The sequence below is a fragment of the Trichomycterus rosablanca genome, chromosome 22 (assembly GCF_030014385.1).
Source record: "Trichomycterus rosablanca isolate fTriRos1 chromosome 22, fTriRos1.hap1, whole genome shotgun sequence".
NCBI classification, from domain to species: Eukaryota; Metazoa; Chordata; class Actinopteri; order Siluriformes; family Trichomycteridae; genus Trichomycterus; species Trichomycterus rosablanca.
In genome coordinates this window covers 13,319,501-13,341,948 of record NC_086009.1, presented here as the reverse complement: position 1 = coordinate 13,341,948, position 22,448 = coordinate 13,319,501, and the positions used below count along the sequence as shown (strand labels likewise).

Below are 22,448 nucleotides of genomic sequence, written 5' to 3'. Positions count from 1 at the left end.
GCTGCGCAGTGCATCTGAAAGCCAAGGAGCAGGGTGAGAAGGTTTACCTCGTTTGAGGGTAGGAGGACAGAGCTGATCGAGGGATGTTGAAAGAGAAGAGAGTAGAGTATTAGTTGCGGAGTTGAGTGGAAGGGTAGCAAGCATTTTAGGGTTAGGTAGTGAAGTTAGGATGGTGGAGATCAACAGGGAGGAAGATAAAGAGTGAAGATTGGGGCGTGTTGTAAGGGTGAAAGTGTGGTTGGAGGTAGGAAGAGTTGGGAGACAGAGAGAGAAGGACACAAAGTGATGGTCAGAGAGGTGGAGTGGGGTGACGGTGAGGTCCAGAACAGAAGTTGGACGACTGAAGACAAGGTCCAGAAGATTGCCTCCTTTGTGTGTCGGAGGGCTGTGATTAAAGAGGAGGTCGAAAGATGAAAGAAGAGGAAGAAGACATGAGGACTGAAGTGTAGGGAGATTAAAGTCACCAAGAAGAGTCAGAGGAGTTCCATCTGAAGGGAAGAAACTCAGAAGAACATCCAGCTCTTCTATGAAGTCTCCCAATGAGCCAGGTGGTCTGTAAATGACAATGATATGAAGAGTAATCGGAAAAGTAACAGTAATAGCATGAAATTCAAAAGATGAAATGTTAAGGTGAGAAACATTCACAGTAGTGAATTGCCATTTCCTGGTCAGGAGCAAACCTGTACCTCCACCCCTACCAGATCCTCTCGGTGTATGAGAGAAGGTGTAGGCAGAGGATAAGGCTGCTGGTGTTGCTGAGTTCTCGGTGGTGATCCATGTCTGTCAGTGCCAGGAAGTCAAGGCTGTGAGAAAGTGCAAAAGCTGAGATAAAGTCAGCTTTCTGGACGGCTGATTGACAGTTCCAGACCCCACCTACCACCACTGTTTGAGACTGTTGCAACAGTTGGGGGTAGATGAGGTTGCTGGCGTTGCTGTTCCTATAATGTGCCCTCTGATGTCTGCAGGGTCTGTGAGATATAAGCACAGGAATGTTTGAGTAGCACATGCTGAGAAAAAAAGTTTGATAGATTGAACAATGTCAGAGACTGATAGTACTTACCCAAGTTAGTTTAGATTAGTAGAAAAAAAACCTAGTGATAGAGAAGACCTTAAGCTTAGCCCTGCCCCTCAATTCACACCTAAGCCTCTAACAACAGGTCTAACAACAGTCACCTGATACCACTTTAACCAATCAGCAAAACACAGATTAATGCATCAACAGACTATCTATTAACAATAGTTAAATTCTACTTCAATTCTAGCAATGTTAATAATCAAAGTTACAAAGACAGGGTCTAGAACAAATTACAGCAAAAAATATACACTTTAACCAGAAGCTTACCTTACCCAAGAATACAAATGAACACCATAAAGTTACAAGCACTGTAACTTTATTACTGTACTTGATTCTTTTTTTTTTATGTAGTATATTAAATGTAAATAACAATCGAACATAGTTATACAATAAAAAGACATAAGTTCAATATTTATCATTCATTAGAGAAAGAGAAAAAAAAAAAAAAAAGAGAAAAACAAGAAACAATAAACAAAAAATTTATAACGGATTATAAATTTTATAATCCCATTTGGGATTCAGATAAAATTGAAAAGCTTTAACAATGAAATAGATCTAAAACACTTCTTATTTTGCTTCTGTCTGAAATTTACCAATGCAGACATCTCCCGGAATCTAGAACGAGCGGCCAAGAGCGACACACACGCAGGCGACACAGACTTTTTTCCCTGATCGCGTATTAAATCCGTTATCTGATATACAATCTAGTGCACTGTGTAGGGAACATAAATCAATTGTCTAATATACTGTCTAGTGCACTATGTAGGGAACATAAATCAATTGTCTAATATACTGTCTAGTGCACTATGTAGGGAACATAAATCAGTTTTCTAATATACTGTCTAGTGCACTATGTAGGGAACATAAATCAATTGTCTAATATACTGTCTAGTGCACTATGTAGGGAACATAAATCCGTTATCTGATATACAGTACAATTTGGTGCACTATGTAGGGAACATAATTATGTAATACACTATCAAGTGCACTATGTAAGGAACACAAATCATCATCTAGTTATACTTTCTAGTGCACTATGTAGTAAATGTAAATGTAGTAAATGTAAATGTAGTGAACATGAATGCGTTATCTAACACTATCTAGTGCACTATGTAGTAAATGTAAATGTAGTAAATGTAAATGTAGTGAACATGAATGCGTTATCTAATACACTATCTAGTGCACTATGTAGTAAATGTAAATGTAGTAAATGTAAATGTAGTGAACATAAATGCGTTATCTAATACACTATCTAGTGCACTATGTAGGGAACATAAATCCGTGATCTGATATAATCTAGCACACTGTGTAGGGAACATAAACCAATTGTCTAATTCACTATCTACTGCACTCCGTAGGGAACAAATTCATATCTAAAATACTATCTAGTGCACTATGTAGGGAACATAAATCCGTTATCTGATATACAATTTAGTGCACTATGTAGGGAACATAAATCCGTTAACTAACACGCTACCTAAAGCATTATGTAAGAAACAAGTCTATTATCTAGTACACTATCTAGCGCACTTAGTAAGGAACATAAATTCTTTTCTAATATAAAATCTAGTGCACTATGTAGGGAACATAAATCTATTATCTTTCACACTATCTAGTGCACTATGTAGTACACATTAATGTGTTTGCGAACAGTTAGCTTAGTAGCTTAGTTAGCAGCTCCTAAAAGTTCTGTTGTCACCCATATCCTTTGGTGTGTGCGTGAGGTTTTTTAGCTTTTTTTTTTGTCATTGAAAATAAATAAAACATATTGGCCTTTCAGAGGAATTTCCTTACCACATCTTCTTTTTAAGTCTAGGAAGAGATCAACCCAGAAAGAATAGGAAAATACACAATCAAAAAATAAGTGTTCAGTGGATTCTGTAGCCCCTTTACAAAAAACACATGCATCACTCACATCATAAAATTGACTCAGAATTGCATTTACAGGGTAGCATTTGTGTAAAATTTTATAAATCAGCTCTTTTATTTTGTTATTAAGAACATATTTGTAAGGGAGAGTTCAAATTGAGCTGCTGTTTTTCATTTGTTGAGCTGACCACTGGAAAGTTATTAATGGAGTGGATTTAATGGATAAGAGCTGCCTTATAAAATTATTATTACATTTCTTATCCATTATATCGACCCCATTCAAAGCTGTAAGATAGTTAGTTAAAGAAAAGTCTGTTGTTGCGCCTACTTGATTCTAGTGTGGTAAATTCGGTTCATTTTATGGACTCGGGTTAAACTGAGTCACTCAGTAATGTGAACCGGTTCACTTGAGTCACTTGTACTGACATCTTGATTGCAGTTGATTTACTGCATGAAAATGCATCCAAATATCACATGTCTTCTGTGCACTCATCTTCTGTAAATAAATCAATAAATCAAGCAATAGATGACTTTACATCTACAAGGTGGACCAACTAGGTATGAGTGTCTAACAGAGTGGACAGTGAGTGGACACAGTATTTAAAAACTCCAGCAGCGCTGCTGTCTGATCCACTCATACCAGCACAACACACACTAACACACCACCACCATGTCAGTGTCACTGCAGTTCTGAGAATGATCCAACACCCAAATAATACCTGCTCTGTGGTGATCCTTTGGGGGTCCTGACCATTGAAGAACAGGGTGAAAGCAGGCTAAAAAAAGTATGCAGAGAAACAGATGGACTATAGTCAGTAATTGTAGAACTTCAAAGTGCTTCTATATGGTCAGTGGAGCTGATAAAATGGACAGTGAGTGTAGAAACAAGGAGGTGGTTTTAATGTTATGGCTGATCGGTGTATGTGTCCACTTTAAATTACAACCTAAGTGTGTTGGTAGGACTTAGCAAAACTCTATTGCTCTTACCATAAATATTAAGTGGTGTTTATTAGTGCTTTTTCAGTAGTGAACTAAGCATCCAAATATCATATCCAAAGTAGTGAAAATGCATCCAAATATCACGTCTTCCGTGCACTCATCTTCTGTAAATAAATCCTTCTCTCTTAATTCTCTTGTCACACTTCTCTTATCAGTGACAAGTTGACACTTTTTTCTAAATGAAATCTTGATCATGGGGGATAGGGACAAGAAGGGGAGGGTTTAAGGGAGATGGTCAACAATAAATTACCATGGTAACTTGACCCAGTCAGGCAGCCACAGTGGCACCAAAACAAACAGTCAATAAATTACCATGGGGGAAGGGCTATGATACTCCTTAAGTGGTACAGTCCTAAACTAGCCTGTAAGCATTTGCATTTTAATAATAATATAACTATACAGTAATCCCTCGCTATATCGCGCTTCGACTTTTGCGGCTTCACTCTATCGCGGATTTTATTTGCAAGCATGTCTAAATATAAATCGCGGATTTTTCGCTGGTTCGCGGATTTCTGCAGACAAGGGGTGTGTTCGAAAAGCTAGGGAGCTCTCTACATAGACGCATTTTACGTCATCATGTGCGCGCTCCCGATTAGGAGGCTGTTCCAAATACTAGATGCCTTAACATTATTTTCACTCAAAAACGAGTGAGCATCCGACGCTGCCTTGGTGATCAAGGCAATCCCAGAATTCATTGCGCGTAGGGTGCGCTTCTCTCGCAGAAAAATAAACATGGCTGACGGTGCGGGCAAACGAATGGAGTTATTATCAAACGTAAATAAAATATTACTGATTTTTAACTTGTATAAACTTGTACCGAGTGTTTTTATTTGCAAGTTCGGGCTTGTCAGGAAATGTAACCGTTATCGTTACATGAAGGGAGATGTTATATTAACGTTAGCATGCTGTGCTACCTCAATCCATTGGTTTTAATGACAAGATGCTAAATGCTAAAGCCGATGGAATCGGGTTATAAAAATAACCATATAAACACATGGTTTTTACTTCGCAGATTTTCACCATTCGCGGAGGATTCTGGAACGCAACCCCCGCGATCGAGGAGGGATTACTGTATTTTGTTGTTGTTTTGATTAAGGCAGGATAAGGAGCTATTGGTGATTCAGCAGTTCATAACTTTACAGTTGCTTGTCATTTATCTTACTTGATTCCCAATTCTGTGAACTCATTAGAGTAAGGAGCTATTGGTGAATCAGCAGTTCATAACTTTACGGTTGCTTGACATTTAACCTACTTGATTCCCTGAATCATCAGTTCATAACTTTACATTTGCTTGACACTTAGCCCACTTGATTCCCCATTAAGTTTTACATTTACATGAACTCATTAGAGTAAGGAGCCATTGGTGAATCAGCAGTTCATAACTTTACAGTTGCTTGTCATTTATCCTACTTGATTCCCAATGTTGTGAACTCATTAGATTAAGAAGCTGTCAGTGAATCAGCAATTCATAACTTTACAGTTGCTTGTCATTTAGCCTACTTGTTTCCATATTTAGTAAACTCAGAGTAAGGAGCTATCAGTGAATCAGCAGTAACTTTACAGTTGCTTGACATTAAGCCTACTTGATTTCCTATTTAGTGAACTTATTAGAGTAAGGAGCTATTGGTGAATCAGCAGTTTAAAACTTTACAGTTGCTTGACATTAAGCCTACTTGATTCCCTATTTAGTGAACTCAGAGTATGGAGCTGTCAGTAAATCAGGAGTGAGAAAGCATGTTTGAACAAATGCACTTATGTACAGCAATATAATTTACAATTATCAGGTAAGATTAAATTGCTATAAGCATTGCATTATACAAATTAAACTGGTATCTATGTTGTCAAAAACCAAAAATCTTTAAAATACATCAGAATTAGTTACAATGACGAAAACGCAATGTATTTTGTTTATAGTAAATCCTAAGAAGTAAAATAAATAATAATAATAAATCCAGTGTGCCACTCCAAGTACCATCTACTATATCGTGTGCGGATTGAGACACAGCCGTACGACTTGCCACCGAGTTTTTTTTGCTCCATGTGCAGACTGATACAGCAGTTCTGTATAGTATACCAAAATATACAATGTTTAGTTACTGTATGCATTCTGTAAGTCATCTCCATTCTTTAATGATTTGATTTTAAAACTCTGACCTTGCGCAGTCCAGATAATGCACAGTATTAATCACCTATTAGCAGTCTATTATGCTAGCCCACCACTGCTAGCGCTATGTGCTATCAGGCGGCCGGGTGTCTACACAGACATGATTGGCTATGTCTAGGTGGGTGGCTGAAGAATGGATTGCCTATTACAGTAATTACAACCCATTACAGAAACTTTTATTCAAACCGATATACTCACATGAACAGACCATCTAATCTTGGCCATAAACACTTTTAAAAACTATAACTATAATACTAAAAAGTTGTCCTACAGCTTGGTCATCCAGTTTGGAGGGACTGGGAGGATTCACCGTTTTTCATTATTATTTTTTTTTCCCAATTGATTTGGTTTTGTGATGCAAGTATTCTAGTGTTAAGCATCTCAAGAAATTCTGCAAACCAGTCAATCTAGTCCATGTGTTCCTGCATTGTGCTTAGTGATTCCAGGGACACCGGACCCACAGTGACCATTAATAATATAAAACAATCATGAACCCCAGCTATAGCAGTAAAACATGTCATGCCAGTTTGGAACACACACAACGTTAAATTAGATAAAGCTTAATTAGTAGCCTACTGAAGCATTCATATATAGAATGTTTCTAGGATTGCCCTAATATCTATTTAAATAAAAGGTAAAAAAAAAAATAGGCTAATTTAAAAAAAGTTAATACAACCATGTAGCTGAAGCTCATAAATGACTGACTTGACTTATGCTTCCTTTTTTGTGTGTGTGTAGTAGATGAAGTTCTACTACAAAACTGCCAAGTTTGAACACGTGTTTGTCCTCCGTGTCTCTATGATGGACTGGTGACCCTTCCAGGGTGTTTTCTGCCTTTGACCCAATGTATCAGACCCACCACAACCCAGACAAGGATAAAGCGGTGGTAAAATAAGAAATCTCAAATTAGAAACTCCAAAAGCAGCTGTACACATACACTCCAAACTTCATGTGGCCTTTAGATTAGCTCAAGAACAGTGAGTAGAGAACTTCATGGAATGGATTTCCATGGCCGAGCAGCTGCAACCAAGCCTTACATCACCAAGCGCAATGCAAAGCGTCGGATGCAGTGGTGTAAAGCACTGGACTCTACAGCAGTGGAGACGTGTTTTCTAGTGACGAATCACGCTTCTCCGTCTGGCAATCCGATGGACGAGTCTGGGTTTGGTGGTTACCAGGAGAACGGTACTTGTCTGACTGCATTGTGCCGAGTGTAAAGTTTGGTGGAGGGGGGATTATGGTGTGGGGTTGTTTTTCAGGAGTTGGGCTCAGCCCCTTAGTTCCAGTGAAAGGAACTCTTAATGCTTAGCATACCAAGACATTTTGGACAATTTCATGCTTCCAACTTTGTGGGAACAGTTTGGGGATGGCCCCTTCCTGTTCCAACATGACTGCACACCAGTGCACAAAGCAAGGTCCATAAAGACGTGGATGAGCGAGTTTGGTGTGGAAGAACTTGATTGGCCTGCACCTCAACCTGATAGAACACCTTTGATGTTTGACAAGGAGGCTTGGCTCGCAGTCTCCGCTCTAATTCATCCCAGTGTCTGACCTCACAAATGCACTTCTGGAAGAATGGTCAAAAATTCCCATTAACACACTCCTAAACCTTATGGAAAGCCTTCCCAGAAGAGTTGGGTGGGCCGACATTATATTAAACCCTATGGAATAAGAATGGGATGTAACTCAAGTTCATATGCGTGTGAAGGCAGACAAGCGAATACTTTTGGCAATATAGTGTAGCTGGTGCATAGGCACTGAGGATGGGTAAGTGCATTTCAAATTAGCTAACTTATTCTGTATATACTATAGCAGAGCTCTCAAATGGAATCAGCCTCAATTGTTGGTAATGAATTTAAATGACATTTTAGCTGATAGTATCAATTAAATGGTGATGTCAGTTATAGTATAATAACACAAATGTACAACAACTTTAAAATATCCTTAAAGGGAAACAGTCACAGTTGCCTGTTTTATGTTCTTAAACATTGTTAGAAAAGACTGTGTAATAATTAAAAGCTTAAAAAATCTTTTTAAACCATCAATAAAAAAAAAAACTGCACCCATTGCATTACTGTGTCCAGCAGGGTAATATTCCAGTAATATTCTCAAAACTGCCCTTTTACTAATACATTATTAACTGCAGTTTTATGGTAGCTGTTCCTTCTTGAGTTTCTATGGCTTTTTGGCAAGATTTCTTGCATTTAACAGATATTTCTATTATTAAACAGCCAAAATTGACTATTTCTCTTAAAACAGCTAATTGTAAAAAGATGAAGACAGAGGCAGATATATTTATCCCAAGAATTTATTGAGACAGACTGTCTAAACTGTACACCAACCTACTTGTGGGAGAGATCAGAAAACATAAAAAGGTAGAATGTCTGGTAGTTTGTTGGAATGGCAATGCCACGGCCTGATCTGCACATCGTATTCTGATCCCTGAATAGAGGGGCAAGCTTCTGAATTACATGGCAAAAAGGATAAGAAACGCCACCATCAGACAGAAGAGTCCCATGGCTTCAGACAGAGCAAATCCCAAGATAGCATAGGAGAAAAGCTGTTGTTTCAGAGAAGGATTTCTGTAAAACAAAGAATACCATTTCATTATCATTAGATATATAAACATACATCATACACTGATCAGGCATAACATTAAAACCACCCCCTTGTTTCTACACTCACTGTCCATTTTATCAGCTCCACCTACCATATAGAAGCACTTTGTAGTTCTACAATTACTGACTGTAGTCCATCTATTCCTCTACATACGTTTTTAGCCTGCTTTCACCCTGTTCTTCAATGGTCAGGACCCCTCACAGGACCACCACAGAGCAGATATTATTATAGTATAGGTGGTGGATCATTCTCAGCACTGCAGTGACTGACATGGTGGTGGTGTGTTAGTGGGGGTTGTGCTGGTATGAGTGGATCAGACAGCAATGCTGCTGGAGTTTTTTAATACCGTGTCCACTCTATTAAACACTCCTACCTAGTTGGTCCATCTTGTAGATGTAAAGTCAGAGACGATCGCTCATCTATTGCTGCTGTTTGAGTTGGTCATCTTCTAGACCTTCATCAGTGGTCACAGGACGCTGCCCATGGGGCGCTGTTGGCTGGATATTTTTGGTTGGTGGACTATTCTCAGTCCAGCAGTGACCATAAGGTGTTTAAAAGCTCCATCAGCATTGCTGTGTCTTATCCACTCATACCAGCACAACACACACTAACACACCACCACCATGTTAATGTCACTGCAGTGCTGAGAATGACCCACCACCTAAATAATACCTACTCTGTAGTGGTCCTGGGAGAGTCCTGACCATTGAAGAACAGCATGGAAGGGGGCCAACAAAGCATGCAGAGAAACAGATGGACTACAGTCAGTAATTGTAGAACTACAAAGTGGAGCTGATAAAATGGACAGCGAGTGTAGAAACAAGGAGGTGGTTTTAATGTTATGGCTGATCAGTGTATATCTACTCATCTTCCTTGATGGATTCTTGGCTTGTTGTTAATACCTGGCTGTATCTCATAAAGTTTATTTATTGTCTGAATGTCCCACTAAGTTTGCCTTTTTCTCTTGTGTAGTTGCTTTTTAACTGTTTGATATCTGTAGCAGGGATTTTTATGTTAGTTGTATTTTGACTTATATTATCTGCTTTGTTTTTTTCTGGAAAATCTTACCTAGCATAGCCAATGATGAGACTTCCGAATACGGTTCCAATTCCAGCTCCGGATCCAGCAACACCCACCGTGGCAGCACCAGCACCAATAAACTTGGCTGCTGTATCAATATCTCTAGAAACTGCACTTGTCTGAAACTTCCGGCTCACACTGAGGGGAGATGCCTCTGCCACAGGCAAGAGGGCTGCCTGAGAAATAAAATATTTTTTAAATGTTATCACCAGTGACTTAGGAATTAGACAACATTAAATTAAGAAAGTGTCAAAAATGTCAAACGGTACCTCTACACATATTAAACAAATGGCAATAGGAGGGGGTATACAAAGTGAGTTACTCTATACATACTAGATTGTTAATCTAATAAAATTAAAAGTTTTAATAGTACATATTATGGAACAAGTGACATCTGCACCCTTGTTAGCAACTGTACAAAGCTAGAGAGGGTATTAAGGAGGAAGAGAGCACAAGTCAAACATTTAAAAAGCAAAACATATCGATAAAATTACAAGAATTTATGAATATGTTTGTTTATTAGGATTTTAACATCATGTTTTACACTTTTGGTTACATTCATGACAGGAAACAATAGTTACTTATTACACAAGACTCATCAGTTCACAAAGTTATATCAAACACAGTCTTCGACAATTTAGTATCTCCAATTCACCTCACTTGCATGTCTTTGGACTGTGGGAGGAAACCGGAGCAGGACCAGGAACCCAGGACGTTCTTGCTGCGAGGCGACAGTGCTACCCACTTAGCCACCATGCCACCCATTTTTTTGAATATAAACAAATATGTATGCATACTGAAAACATCCTCTAGCAGGCAGGCTGAATTTTGCCTACTGCACCTTGGTCCAAGGTAAAAAGCTTACTAGTCTAAAGGGGTCTTACCAACCTTTAATTGTAATACAAAATGCAAGATTGGCTCATTTGTGAAGCATAAAGGGTACAGTCACTAAAAATAAAACATCAAGGGGGTGCAGCATTAAAGCACACATCCTGAGCTCGCAAGTTTGAATCTCATCTGGCCACAAAATTGGGTAACTGGATACAACCACAATAGGAGAAAAATGAATAAAAATAAAAAATAATAAAATCACTACCACTAGATTTTTCTGTATTTGACACACAAATACAGTTCACTTACTTCACAAAGATACAATATCTACACAATATACTTAATTAAATTAAAAAAAGAATGTATATGAAATTTTCCAGATGACTATATGACATCAATAGCTAGTTGTTTAATTTTTGACACCATGTCAGCTGCTTTGGCCATCATCATGGCTAGCTAAGTCTTTAAAAGCCAAAGTGGTGAGTCGATTTGCTTTCTTAACAAGTAACCAAACAATTATTTTTCTCACCCACAGGAGACATATCTTATTAGTCTAACTGACCACACACACACACAGGTTTAATGTTATCCAGTTTAGTCTGAAAAAAACTTAAAAAGAGCCTCACAGTGAAGATAAACCGAAAGCAACAGCGTGTGTGTGTTTCTTTAAAAAAACGCTTTGTTCACAGTGTCGCTTTAAATGATTCTGATTCAGGAGTCGAATGTGACACGTAAGTTTCTCTCTCCGTTTTTACTGTTATTAATAAATGCTGTGGTTTTAAATAAACACCAGCTACTACAGAACATTTTGTGTGACTTTCTTACATTAAAAAGCTTAATTAAAAAGCTTAATTAAACCGCTATTACCACAGAGCGGTCACCGAGTCAGACTCGGCTGTGGAGCTAAAAGTTCTGATTACCCTAAAAGTTCAGCAGATGATCCTGAACTAACGAATTTGGTAATGAATAAACTTTTGCCTCTGATTGGCTCTGTAACGTTTTCTGTTCTCATCTACATCAAAAGCAAGAACCACTTACGAGTTACCAAACTGAACACGAGTTTGAATAATGTGCTGATAGAATCGGCTCAGATGTGACCGGGTTGTATTATCTTTTTAAAGTAAATATTTCAGTCAGCAAAATTACATCGTATGTATGATGCACAACGTTAATTCTGTTATTTTAGGTCGTGAAGAGCTTTCATGATGGTTTCTGTATGATGGTTGATGAATGGTGATGTGATGGTTCGTGTTTTGTAGCGCAAAGTCTGGATCAATTCACTGAGCTGTTAAGCTTAACATGATCTTTATATATCAAGTGATCGGATCGGCTACATTTGGGAAATATCATCCGATCGTCGATAGCATATTTTGATTGAAAATCGGCCGATATCGATTTAAAGTCGATCGATCGCCCCATCTCTAGTTTTTGGGAGGGTACTGAGGTGAAAATTTCCCTGTAGCTGTCTGTACTGTAGAACTTTGCTCTGATGGCATTCATCTGTTGGCATGAATAGAAGATGTGTTTCATTGAAGTTGTTGCTAAAAGGAGACCAGGCCCCCACTTGCTCATTCTGTGTATCAAGTATGTATGGGTCAATTTAGTGTGTCCTATGCGGCATCTTGTGTATATACATTGTTCCCATCGTTTTTTGGGGTATTGGGTTTTATCCGTTTTTATGGTAGGGTATCAATAGCTAGTTCTATCAAATACAATATGCAAATAATTAAGTAGATGCTTTTTGTTTTTTAAGAAAATCACATGATCAAGGAGAAAATTGGAGTAACATTGACATATAGTTTATGTATAAGCACAGTACATTAGTACCTTGTAACTCGACGGCCCCTAAATGAGAAATTTGTACCCTTAAACTCGACGTGTGTGCTACTGCCACTTTGTTCAGTGCTCGGCTTAAGCGGTGCGGTAAAATGTCAAAGTGCGAATATGAGACGAATATGCATTTTCACTCTGAAAATGGCCACATGTATATATGTTAAGCTGGATTTATTTTCCTGTCTCACTTTTAAACTTGTGTTATAGTTTGGGGTGCTGAAAAATGGTGAGGATCAGCTTTGCCGAGAGAGTCTAAAATGCTTATAGTTAAAGAAGCTTAATATGACTTAACATATTAAACAAAAACGACATAGAAACACTAAAATTCTCTTAATTATTACTGATCATAAGTTCTCTCCACCAATAAAATTCCTCCATCGTTGCTTTAGTACAGTGGTTCTCAAACTTTTTAGACCGAGTACCACCCATTATCAAACCAAAACTTCCAAGTACCACCTATGTTTCTCATCACAGAACCACATATGGCACACATTAATTAGGTGTGTGTGTGTGTGTGTGTGTGTATATATATATATATATATATATATATATATATATATATATATGTATGTGTGTGTGTGTGTGTGTGTGTGTGTGTGTGTGTGTGTGTGTTGGGAATTATGGCTTCTCGACGGGAGCCGGATCTTTTGGCTCGGTTCCTTTCAAAGAGCCGTTCAAAAAGTGACTCATCGCGCTACTAGGTAAACTATAAGACACGCCCGATATTAACATCAAATTTGAATTTGCATTAAATGTAGGCCTAATTCAAACATCACTTAAATTATAAAATCCTCTCTTGTATAGAGATGTGACCGTGTTTGTTTCTGCTTTAAAACAAGCACAATGAAATAATCAGATTTAACAGAATTAAACAAGTTTATAGTTTATTTCTCAATTATTTGTCATTATACTACCAGCTCTCTCTCTCTGTGTGTGTTTCGCTCTCCGCGATACTGAAAGTGTTTCGGATTTGAATATCGACAATAAACAGCTTTTATTACAACTTACGATCAATTTCCTCTACTGATGGGAGCTGAATGGGTGGATTACAGCCAATAAGAACTGTGCAGAAATAAATGACTCGGCTCCTTTCGTTCATTTCAAAGATCCGTTCAATAGAATCGGATCGTTCGTGAGCGACCCATCACTATATCACTATATCACTATATGTGAGTGAGTGCGCGTGTTTAGCGGAGCAGCCTTATGATGTCAGGAACGAGATCAGTGAGCTTCAAACGCAGATCTGCTCTGACAAAAGCGAGAGAGCTTCTGATAACTTTACTTATAACTTTACTGATAACTTTATAATGATTTATACTGATTTTTTTATTTATAATTATTAAATTATTTATATTTTCGTTACATGTAATTACTTTTCCGAGATTATCTGGCGTACCACCTCGTGCTGCTTCACGTACCACCAGTGGTACGCGTACCACAGTTTGAGAACCACTGCTTTAGTACAATGAGTCGTGAGTCGTTAAGCTTTGTGCACAGACACACTCTATAGTAAAGAACAACACAATTTTGCCACTTCTCATGTGAACTGACGTTGAGTTTCAAAGTACCACTGTATTATAATAAATTAACTTTTATATTGGCATTTCCTGATTACCTCACACAAAATACATTCTGATTTGCAAAACCTTACTTGCTCAGTTCTGGCTTCAGGTCTGTTGAAGACCGACACTGAAACAGGCCGGGCTAAGATTCTGGAGCCTCCACGCAGCTAAGAGAAAATAAACAATAAAGAGAAATAACAAACGGGGGTCTTCAAAATATTCTTATAACACTTGTAACACAGAAAAAAATATTATACTGTCCAATAAGTAATTAAAGATGAAACATTAAGGGTTACAACACAGATATTAATATAATTTGCTTCCCTAAACAAGATGATTACCAGAATCAATACATACCACAGAAGGTGAGGTGACAAACTTAGCACAGGCGTACATGTCTGAAGCCTGCAAATAATGTAAAAAAGGTTTAAAAGGTCAAAAATGAGACATGTTAAAATCCCTTGTCAAGCACAGTCATTAATTATGAAAACTGCTAAATGCATTCAGAGCCTAGATCAGCTGGGTGTCTATCACTAGGTGTATTATTTAATCAACATTATTCATGTCAAAATAATGACAAACTGTCCTACAGTTCCAGCCAGCACAGTGTTAATTGCTGCATAGTAAGTCATGGTAAGAACTGTCTCCAATAAATATATAGAAAATTAGAACAAGGGCAAAAGCATTTTTTATGGCTTATAAATGTTCAGGCATACAAGCCTCATTTAATACTGAAACCTGCATAATACCAGGTTTTCATTACCAGTAGTGAACAGCACTGGCATCTTCACTCCATATTGTTATTTACTAAAATAAAGTGGTCTATTGTGCAATACCTCCTACCCAAAGGCAAGTAACTGCAATGTTATTTTGACATTTGTAATATTACACATAGAGTGATGCTGATTGACCAGTTAAGTGACAAAGACGTCACTGTTCAATTAATGCTGTTGGTTAATTTCCTGACACTTCCAGTTAAAAGCAGTCTGTACAGAGTAAGAACGCCAATTCGCAATTCGTTGTACGCACGCAGTGGCGTAACTAGGAGCTCATGGGCCCCAGTGCAAAAAAAAAATTTGGGTTCCTCAACAATTTCGTATATCAGAATGAATTAAAAGGTACTCACTCTTAATATATTACTTAACGAAAATATTGTAATAAAATGTAAACGACTGAGTGAGTGCAGCCAATGGGGGGGGCAGTGCGGTGGGGGGTTTAGTTCATGTCGTGGAGGGCCCCCACCCGCCATGGGCCCCAGTGCACCTGCCCCCCTGCAGTTACGCCCCTGTACGCATGCGCCAGCTCTTTTATGCATTCAAATTACAAGCACTAAAGTCTGAATGCATGTTAAAATCTGCACATGTGAATCCGTGTGTAATGTGGGTAATCTGCATATATAAATATGCAGATAAAATATTATTTATTTATTATTTATTAGGATTTTAACATCATGTTTTAAATCATTTGGTCACATTCAGTAGTTACTTGTTACACAAGATTCATCAGTTCACAAGTTCAATGTCAAACACAGTCCTGGACAATTTTGTATCTCCAATTCACCTCACTTGCATGTCTTTGGACTGTGGGAGGAAACCCACGCAGACACGGGGAGAACATGCAAACTCCACAGAAAGGACACACAGAAAGGACCCGGATTGCCCCACATGGGGATTGAACCCAGGACCTTCTTGCTGTGAGGTGACAGTGCTACCGACTTAGCCACCGTGCTGCCCTGTTTAGTGTTTTATGCTCTATTATTAAAGTATACCTACTTGTTAATATGAAACGTTGCGATGTTTCACATTTGGGACTGTAGGTTATCAATTAACGTCAACTAATGACTGTTGATTATCGATTAAAGAAACTGCCAATATTTGCATCTCTAATGCCAAGCTAGAGATGTGATTAGGGATATTCCTAATCAACATAAAGGCTTTTACATTTTCAAAACTGCAACCACGGTGCTACGAAATTAAATCTACAATACAGTGAGTACGTTTAGAAATAATCTTTGTATTACCATACAATATGTACAAAATACCTTTTCCTAACCACATTTAGGTAGGGTTGTTTTACTGTTATAATCATAAAAGTGCAACATGGTGCACTGTGTGGTCCCTAAACTGTAGTTTAACTATAGTTAGTTTTAATTTATCAGCATGTATCATTTCATCAAAACAACTTTGTTTACATAAGGTTTAAGAAAATTTAGAATGAGTCAGTTCATTTTAGGGTGGCACGGTGGCCTCACAGCAAGAAGGTCCTGGGTTCGTTCCCCAGGTAGGGCGGTCCGGGTCCTTTCTGGGTGGAGTTCATTCATACATACATACACACATAAAAATAATATAAATAAATAATACACATTCCAAACATAGAAAATACACATTTTTAACAGCACATTATATATATATATATATATATATATATAAACATGTGTATTTTCTATGTTTGGACTGTGTATTATGGGTTCTTGGGGATGAACAATTAGAAGCTGTAGATGTTATGGCACAACCGTTATGAGCCTTCACTGTTAGATAGGGCGGCACGGTGGCTAAGTGGGTAGCACTTCGATCCCCAGGTGGGGTGCGGTCCGGGTCCTTTCTGGGTGGAGTTTGCATGTTCTCCCGTGTCTGCGTGGGTTTCCTCCGGGTGCTCTGGTTTCCTCCCACAGTCCAAAGACATGCAAGTGAGGTGAATTGGAGATACAAAATTGTCCACGACTGTGTTCGATATATAACCTCGAGAAGTGATTAACCTTGTGTGGTGAGTGACTACCGTTCCTGTCATGAATGTAACCAAAGTGTAAAACATGACATTAAAATCCTAATAAACAAACTGTTTATTTTATAATGGTACAGTGCCATCTAGCGGCCAAAAAAATGAAATGAGCAGCTTATCTTATATTGGCCTCTAAAACTAAGAACAAACCCTGACTGTGAAAACACGTTTTATATATATATATATATATATATATATATATATATATATATATATATATATATATATATATATATATATATATATATATATATATATATATACACACATACATACATATATATATATATATATATGTATATAAAAAAACACATTCTAAACGTGTTTGGACTGTGTATTATGGGTTCTTGGGGAAGCACAATTAGAAGCTGTAGATGTTATGGTGCAAACGTTATGAGCCTCTACTGTTAGTTGGGACGGCACGGTGGCACTGTCGCCTCACAAAAGGTGTTTGTGTGGGTTTCCTCCGGGTGCTCCGGTTTCCTCCCACAGTCCAAAGACATGCAAGTGAGGTGAATTGGAGATACAAAATTAACCTTGAGAAGTGATGAACCTTGTGTGGTGAGTGACTACCGTTCCTGTCATGGATGTAACCAAAGTGTAAAACATGATGTTAAAATCCTAATAAATAAACAATTTGTTAAGAACAAACCCTGGCTGTGAATTAACGAGTCTTGGTTTGAAAACACACTTTATTTATATATTTACACACACACACACACACACACACACACACACACACACACACACACACACACACACACACACACACACACACACACTATGTTTGGAATGTGTATTATGGGTTCTTGGGGATGCACAACAAGAAGCTGTAGATCTTATGGCACAAACGTTATGAGCCTCTACTGTTAGATGCAGCCTCTACTGTCTGTAATGTAAATGACATTTTATAAATGGGAAGGTTGATTTCTATTTAACACATATTCGATGCAAAATGTTCCCTGATTTATATTAAGAATATGAAGAAATCTGTAGAAGCAACAGTCAGTGCACCTCTATAGCCATGATACATAAGTGTATTCATTATGATTAAACATGTGACCTAATCTTAACAGCTAATGTATATTTAAAACCAACATAAGGTTGGAATTATGGAACCACATTAAAATGCAGTTTGCTTACTTAAATTTAACGAATAATAATAATAATAATAATAATAATAATAAAAATCCCATTCAGTTTAGACCTGGATAAGATGGTTTAGACCTGTGGTAAGATGACCGCTTATTTCAGGGCTCAAAGACACAGCGATCATGGAGCGAAGGTCACAAACTCCCTCTTAGCTTTCGATCAAGATTCCCAATAGATCTAAACTGCTTAAATAAGTGACATAACTAATTTTTAGTATAAAATAAAATAAAATAAAGCATGATGCACAAGCGTGTGTCCTTTCTCATCACAGCACGTCCTTTCAGTAGCTGACTATCTAAAATGTCCTAGTGCTAGCTAGGCCTGAGACCTAAACCAGTGCATGTATCATATCATAGCTGTGTAGACATGTATCTGTAAAACCTCAATTCAGCAAACACACACTTTCCTGACACCACATATACACACGGTTTTACATATTTTGTTAGTGGCTTTGGCAGGTGTAGCTAACTTGCTAACTATGGTACTCATTCAGGCAACAGAATTTAAGCCGAAAACTCACTCATATTACCACAGCGAATAAAACCCGAATGCAATATTAACAACAAAAAAGACTTACTAAATTCATTAAGTCCAATTATTTTAAAAGTTTACTCACCTATTTAAAATACACCGGCCGGGATACGTGTGTACAAGCTTGAAGCTAGAGTCTGAGCACCGTGTAGACCTGTCACCTTGTCATTTATAAGCGGATGAAGTACGTCCTCACTAGTCATTGGGCAGAACGACACTGTGGTTGGCCCTACAGCATGACAAAAGCCTACACTGAACCTATAAGGCAACGGACCGCAGCACAGACTTATGTTGATTGGTTTAAATCATGACATAAGGCGGGATTTTTTCCAAACACAATATACTATTGGATGATATTACCGGGAAGTCTGACTCCGTTCCAATCTTAAGTAATCTTCCCTCCTGAGTGCACTTTGAAGTAAATCCGCCCACAGCAGCCTTTTGTAGGGTCGTTCCCAATTTGAACTAAAAAAGTGTCCACTTAAAAGGGACCTTCACAACGGTCATTCTTAAATAGAACAACAATGTAATCTTCAGGGTTCAAACTCCCGAGATTATTTTCAATCGTTTTAGTCTGTTTTTTTTTTAAATGGCATTGATGCTATTCAAGCCGGATCTTTACAAAAATTATAACGTTTAGCTAAATTGCAACCGTGTTCCAAATAGCGATTATTTCATTCCCTTTTTGGAGTCCTACGGATGCTGTACCTTAAGGAGGGGTTAGGGAAGTTTTAAACGATCACTAACCCAAGCACTTTAATGTGCACTCCATAGCAAACAGTTGCAATGTTGCATTAATGAAATTAGAAAGTAAAAATGAAACCTATCTGAGGCTGCTCAAAGTTATGTAACGTTATATAGTAAGCATGAAGAATAATGCCTGCTTCTTTAGCTTAACATTGTAAAAACTTAATATTCATTATTAGTTTGGTGCCCTGCGGTGTACTACTATTTGTCAGTCAATAACAGAATAATTATTTTTAAAGACTGCTAATAATTTAAACTATTTTAAAAAGTACATTTTATTTCAAACAGAATATTTACCTTTAATTATCATACCTTTTTCAATACTTAGACATCACCATATTTTTTTTATTTAAAGAAACAATATACAGTAAACATAACAGTACACTTAATATATATGAGCATATTACCAAATATGTTTTAACATTAATACAACAATAACCAGTATATGTTCAACAACAATAAAAAAAATTAAAATATGAAAGAAAACAAAAAACAAAGCCAGAGGAATTACAAATCATTTAAGAAATCTGGTTCCAATGGCATAACATTATATAAATTATACAAAAGAGACAATAAAATAAAACCCCTTCTTTAAAATGCATTTTGTAAAAAATAAAAATCTAAAGTGCTTTAAGAAAGTTCTGAGAAAGTATTTACATAATTTCTTGTTTAAAGAGGGGCTTAGGGAATGTACTGTTTGCAAATATGTATTCAAATCTAAATTTATAAAAGAAATAAAAGATGGCTTTTCATTTGAGCATTTTTGGTTTTATGAATTATGAATTATTAAGCTAGTAATATAATTAAGTTATATATATATAACATTTTGGCTTTTAATTGCAATGTCTTTATAATTTTTTCCCAAATCCCAGAACACATGCACCTAAAAGTTCTCAAGGTTATATATCGAACACAGTTATGGACAATTTTGTATCTCCAATTCACCTTGCCTGCATGTCTTTGGACTGTGGGAGGACCCACGCAGACATGGGGAGAACATGCTAACTCCACACAGAAACGACCCAGACCGCCCCACCTGCTGTGAGGCGACAGTGCTACCCACTTAGGCGACAGATTTATAATCCAAAAAATCTAAAAATAAAAAAATAATATAGTAAACAAAGTGGCAAACTTGTCGTTTTCAAAGTTACTAACTAACATAATTGCTCACTGAAACACAAATATTTACTGTGTTCCATGTAGATAGAATGTATGTTGATGTCTGTTAATAAGTAAATATTATTTTAGGGTGGACCGCAAGCCCCTTTGTCCTGCACCCTGATCCAACCACTAATAACAATGTTTGCAATATACATTCCATAACTGCAGGTGGCGTAATTGTCCCTTTAAAACAGATCCCCAATAGCCGTTCAAAATCAACCCTATACTTGTTAAAATCTAATTAATTCCAATTTTTTTTCGCTAAACATTTATTACGTAGTATAAGGCCTATAAAAGATCAAGTACCATTTAAAAAATACTTTTAATCTATCTGAGGAGAGTCATTTAGGATAATAAGTTATAAAGTATAACCATTTATGTATTAAGATGGAATTTATTATACAGTACTATTGTTGTACATTAATTTTCAGTTTTAATTACATTACTTGGTATTTGTATGTGATCAAAAACATTGTTCATAAATAATTTCTTTTTCTTTTACTTTTTAAATGCAATACAGACCAATACAGAACCTAAAAGCATTTAAAACATTGAAGATGTAAAACTAGAGTTCATTCTTTACCTTTTTATTTTAAATTGTCCTTCTGCAAACTAAACCTCCACTAGAAAAAATCACATTAATCAATTACTGAACTGTTATCAATTAGTCCCTCTTTTTACCAATTTAATTTTGTAAAACCAGCCCTTACATATATTTTAATTAGTACATTTCTCTCCCTCTTTTGCTGTTTACCTAACAGTCTGAATACCCTGTGAAATTAATGAATTAATTGAGCTATACTGTATGTTGTGGTTTAAAAATGAAATTGAAATTATGGCTTATTTATGTCTTTTATTGTTTTATTGTTTTTATTGTTGTCTTTTATTAAGTTAAATATTACAATAAAGCTATATGAAGTGTGTTTTATTTATGTGAGCATGCTTTACTTATGGGTTACTAGGTTTGTTGTTTTAAATATGTCTAAAAATATGAGACAAAAACAGATTCTGTTCTCAACAGTCAGACTTTCAGAAGTGATGATAGTGTATGTTAAACAAGACAAATTATTGTTATCAAAAAGAGAACTTCCAAAGGGGTTACAAAAATCTTACTGAGAGATACTTTACAAGATCAAAGCTAAATGTAAAGAAAAAAATGGCTGCTAAACAAAGTGTTTATACAAAGTGGGGATATTTTTGTATTAAGGGATATTTTTGTATTAAAGGTATACTAATGTATAGACCTGTTGTAATTAGAACAAACCTGGACCCTTGAATAAAGGAAAAAGTAATATATACTAATGGTTGCTATTGATAGTTATCTCCCATTTTTTTTATTTATTTGCAGTTTCTTTCTGTATGTAAATTACCACTATTTCTTGTGTTTTTGCAGATGTGCAATTCACTTTACAGCTGTTTTGAATTATTTATAAATTACTGTTTCCTAGTTTCCTAGCAAATTAATTTGCCCATAAAGTTCCATAAAATCTATACAATTTTGCTTTTTTATAACATGGTTACATTTTATGGAAGGCGATGCCTGTAATACACTCAAAATAGTAGGGGCAAAGGCATGTTTACCACTTTAATACACCAATTTTCATATTAATTACATGTATTAAAAATGTGAAAACTAAGCATACTAATTGTTGCAATTGAAATATATTTCAGCTGCTGAACTGTTAACAGATTTGATTTACAGATGGTAGATTTACAGAAAAACCTCACTGCCATACATAACTACAACATCAGTGGAACAATACACACAAACAAATTACCCATAACCCTCATAACAGAACATAAATTGCAAATACAGACTGCTATATAATAAAATAATATAATCTTACCATATAACCAAGAGATGATAGCAAATTCCACAAATCAGGCAAGGAGAAAGAATCCACCATCGTCCTGGGCAATTTTAAACACACTGGCACATTCACATGTAAACCTATGAATGTGCAATGTAAGCCTCCACCACCATGCTTACTGCATTACATGCATTACTAATATTTAGTGGAAACAAAAGCACATTAAAATTTTAACA

At 36.7% G+C, this 22,448-nt stretch overlaps 1 protein-coding gene across 1 annotated transcript; it reads right to left on the bottom strand.

The window, feature by feature from the left end:
- Window positions 1-8,399: 8,399 nt before the first annotated feature.
- Window positions 8,400-18,683, bottom strand: atp5mc1 (ATP synthase membrane subunit c locus 1). Its single transcript, XM_063018473.1, has 5 exons — window positions 18,579-18,683; window positions 14,390-14,437; window positions 14,122-14,199; window positions 9,795-9,982; window positions 8,400-8,689 (listed from the first exon to the last, which is right to left on the bottom strand). Exons 2-5 carry the CDS (start codon window positions 14,426-14,428, stop codon window positions 8,575-8,577), a joined length of 420 nt encoding a protein of 139 aa, XP_062874543.1. The 5' UTR covers window positions 14,429-14,437; window positions 18,579-18,683; the 3' UTR covers window positions 8,400-8,574.
- Window positions 18,684-22,448: the final 3,765 nt, after the last annotated feature.

What these genes read in the sequence shown, in the direction of transcription:
- atp5mc1 (XM_063018473.1), bottom strand. Translation starts at nt 14,428, where the DNA reads ATGTACGCCTGTGCTAAGTTTGTCACCTCACCTTCTGTG. An exon ending in CTGAAGCCAGAACTGAGCAA is followed by an intron (nt 9,983 to 14,121) that starts GTAAGGTTTTGC and finishes TTTATTTCTCAG; the next exon opens with GCAGCCCTCTTGCCTGTGGC. An exon ending in CTCATCATTGGCTATGCTAG is followed by an intron (nt 8,690 to 9,794) that starts GTAAGATTTTCC and finishes TTTGTTTTACAG; the next exon opens with AAATCCTTCTCTGAAACAAC.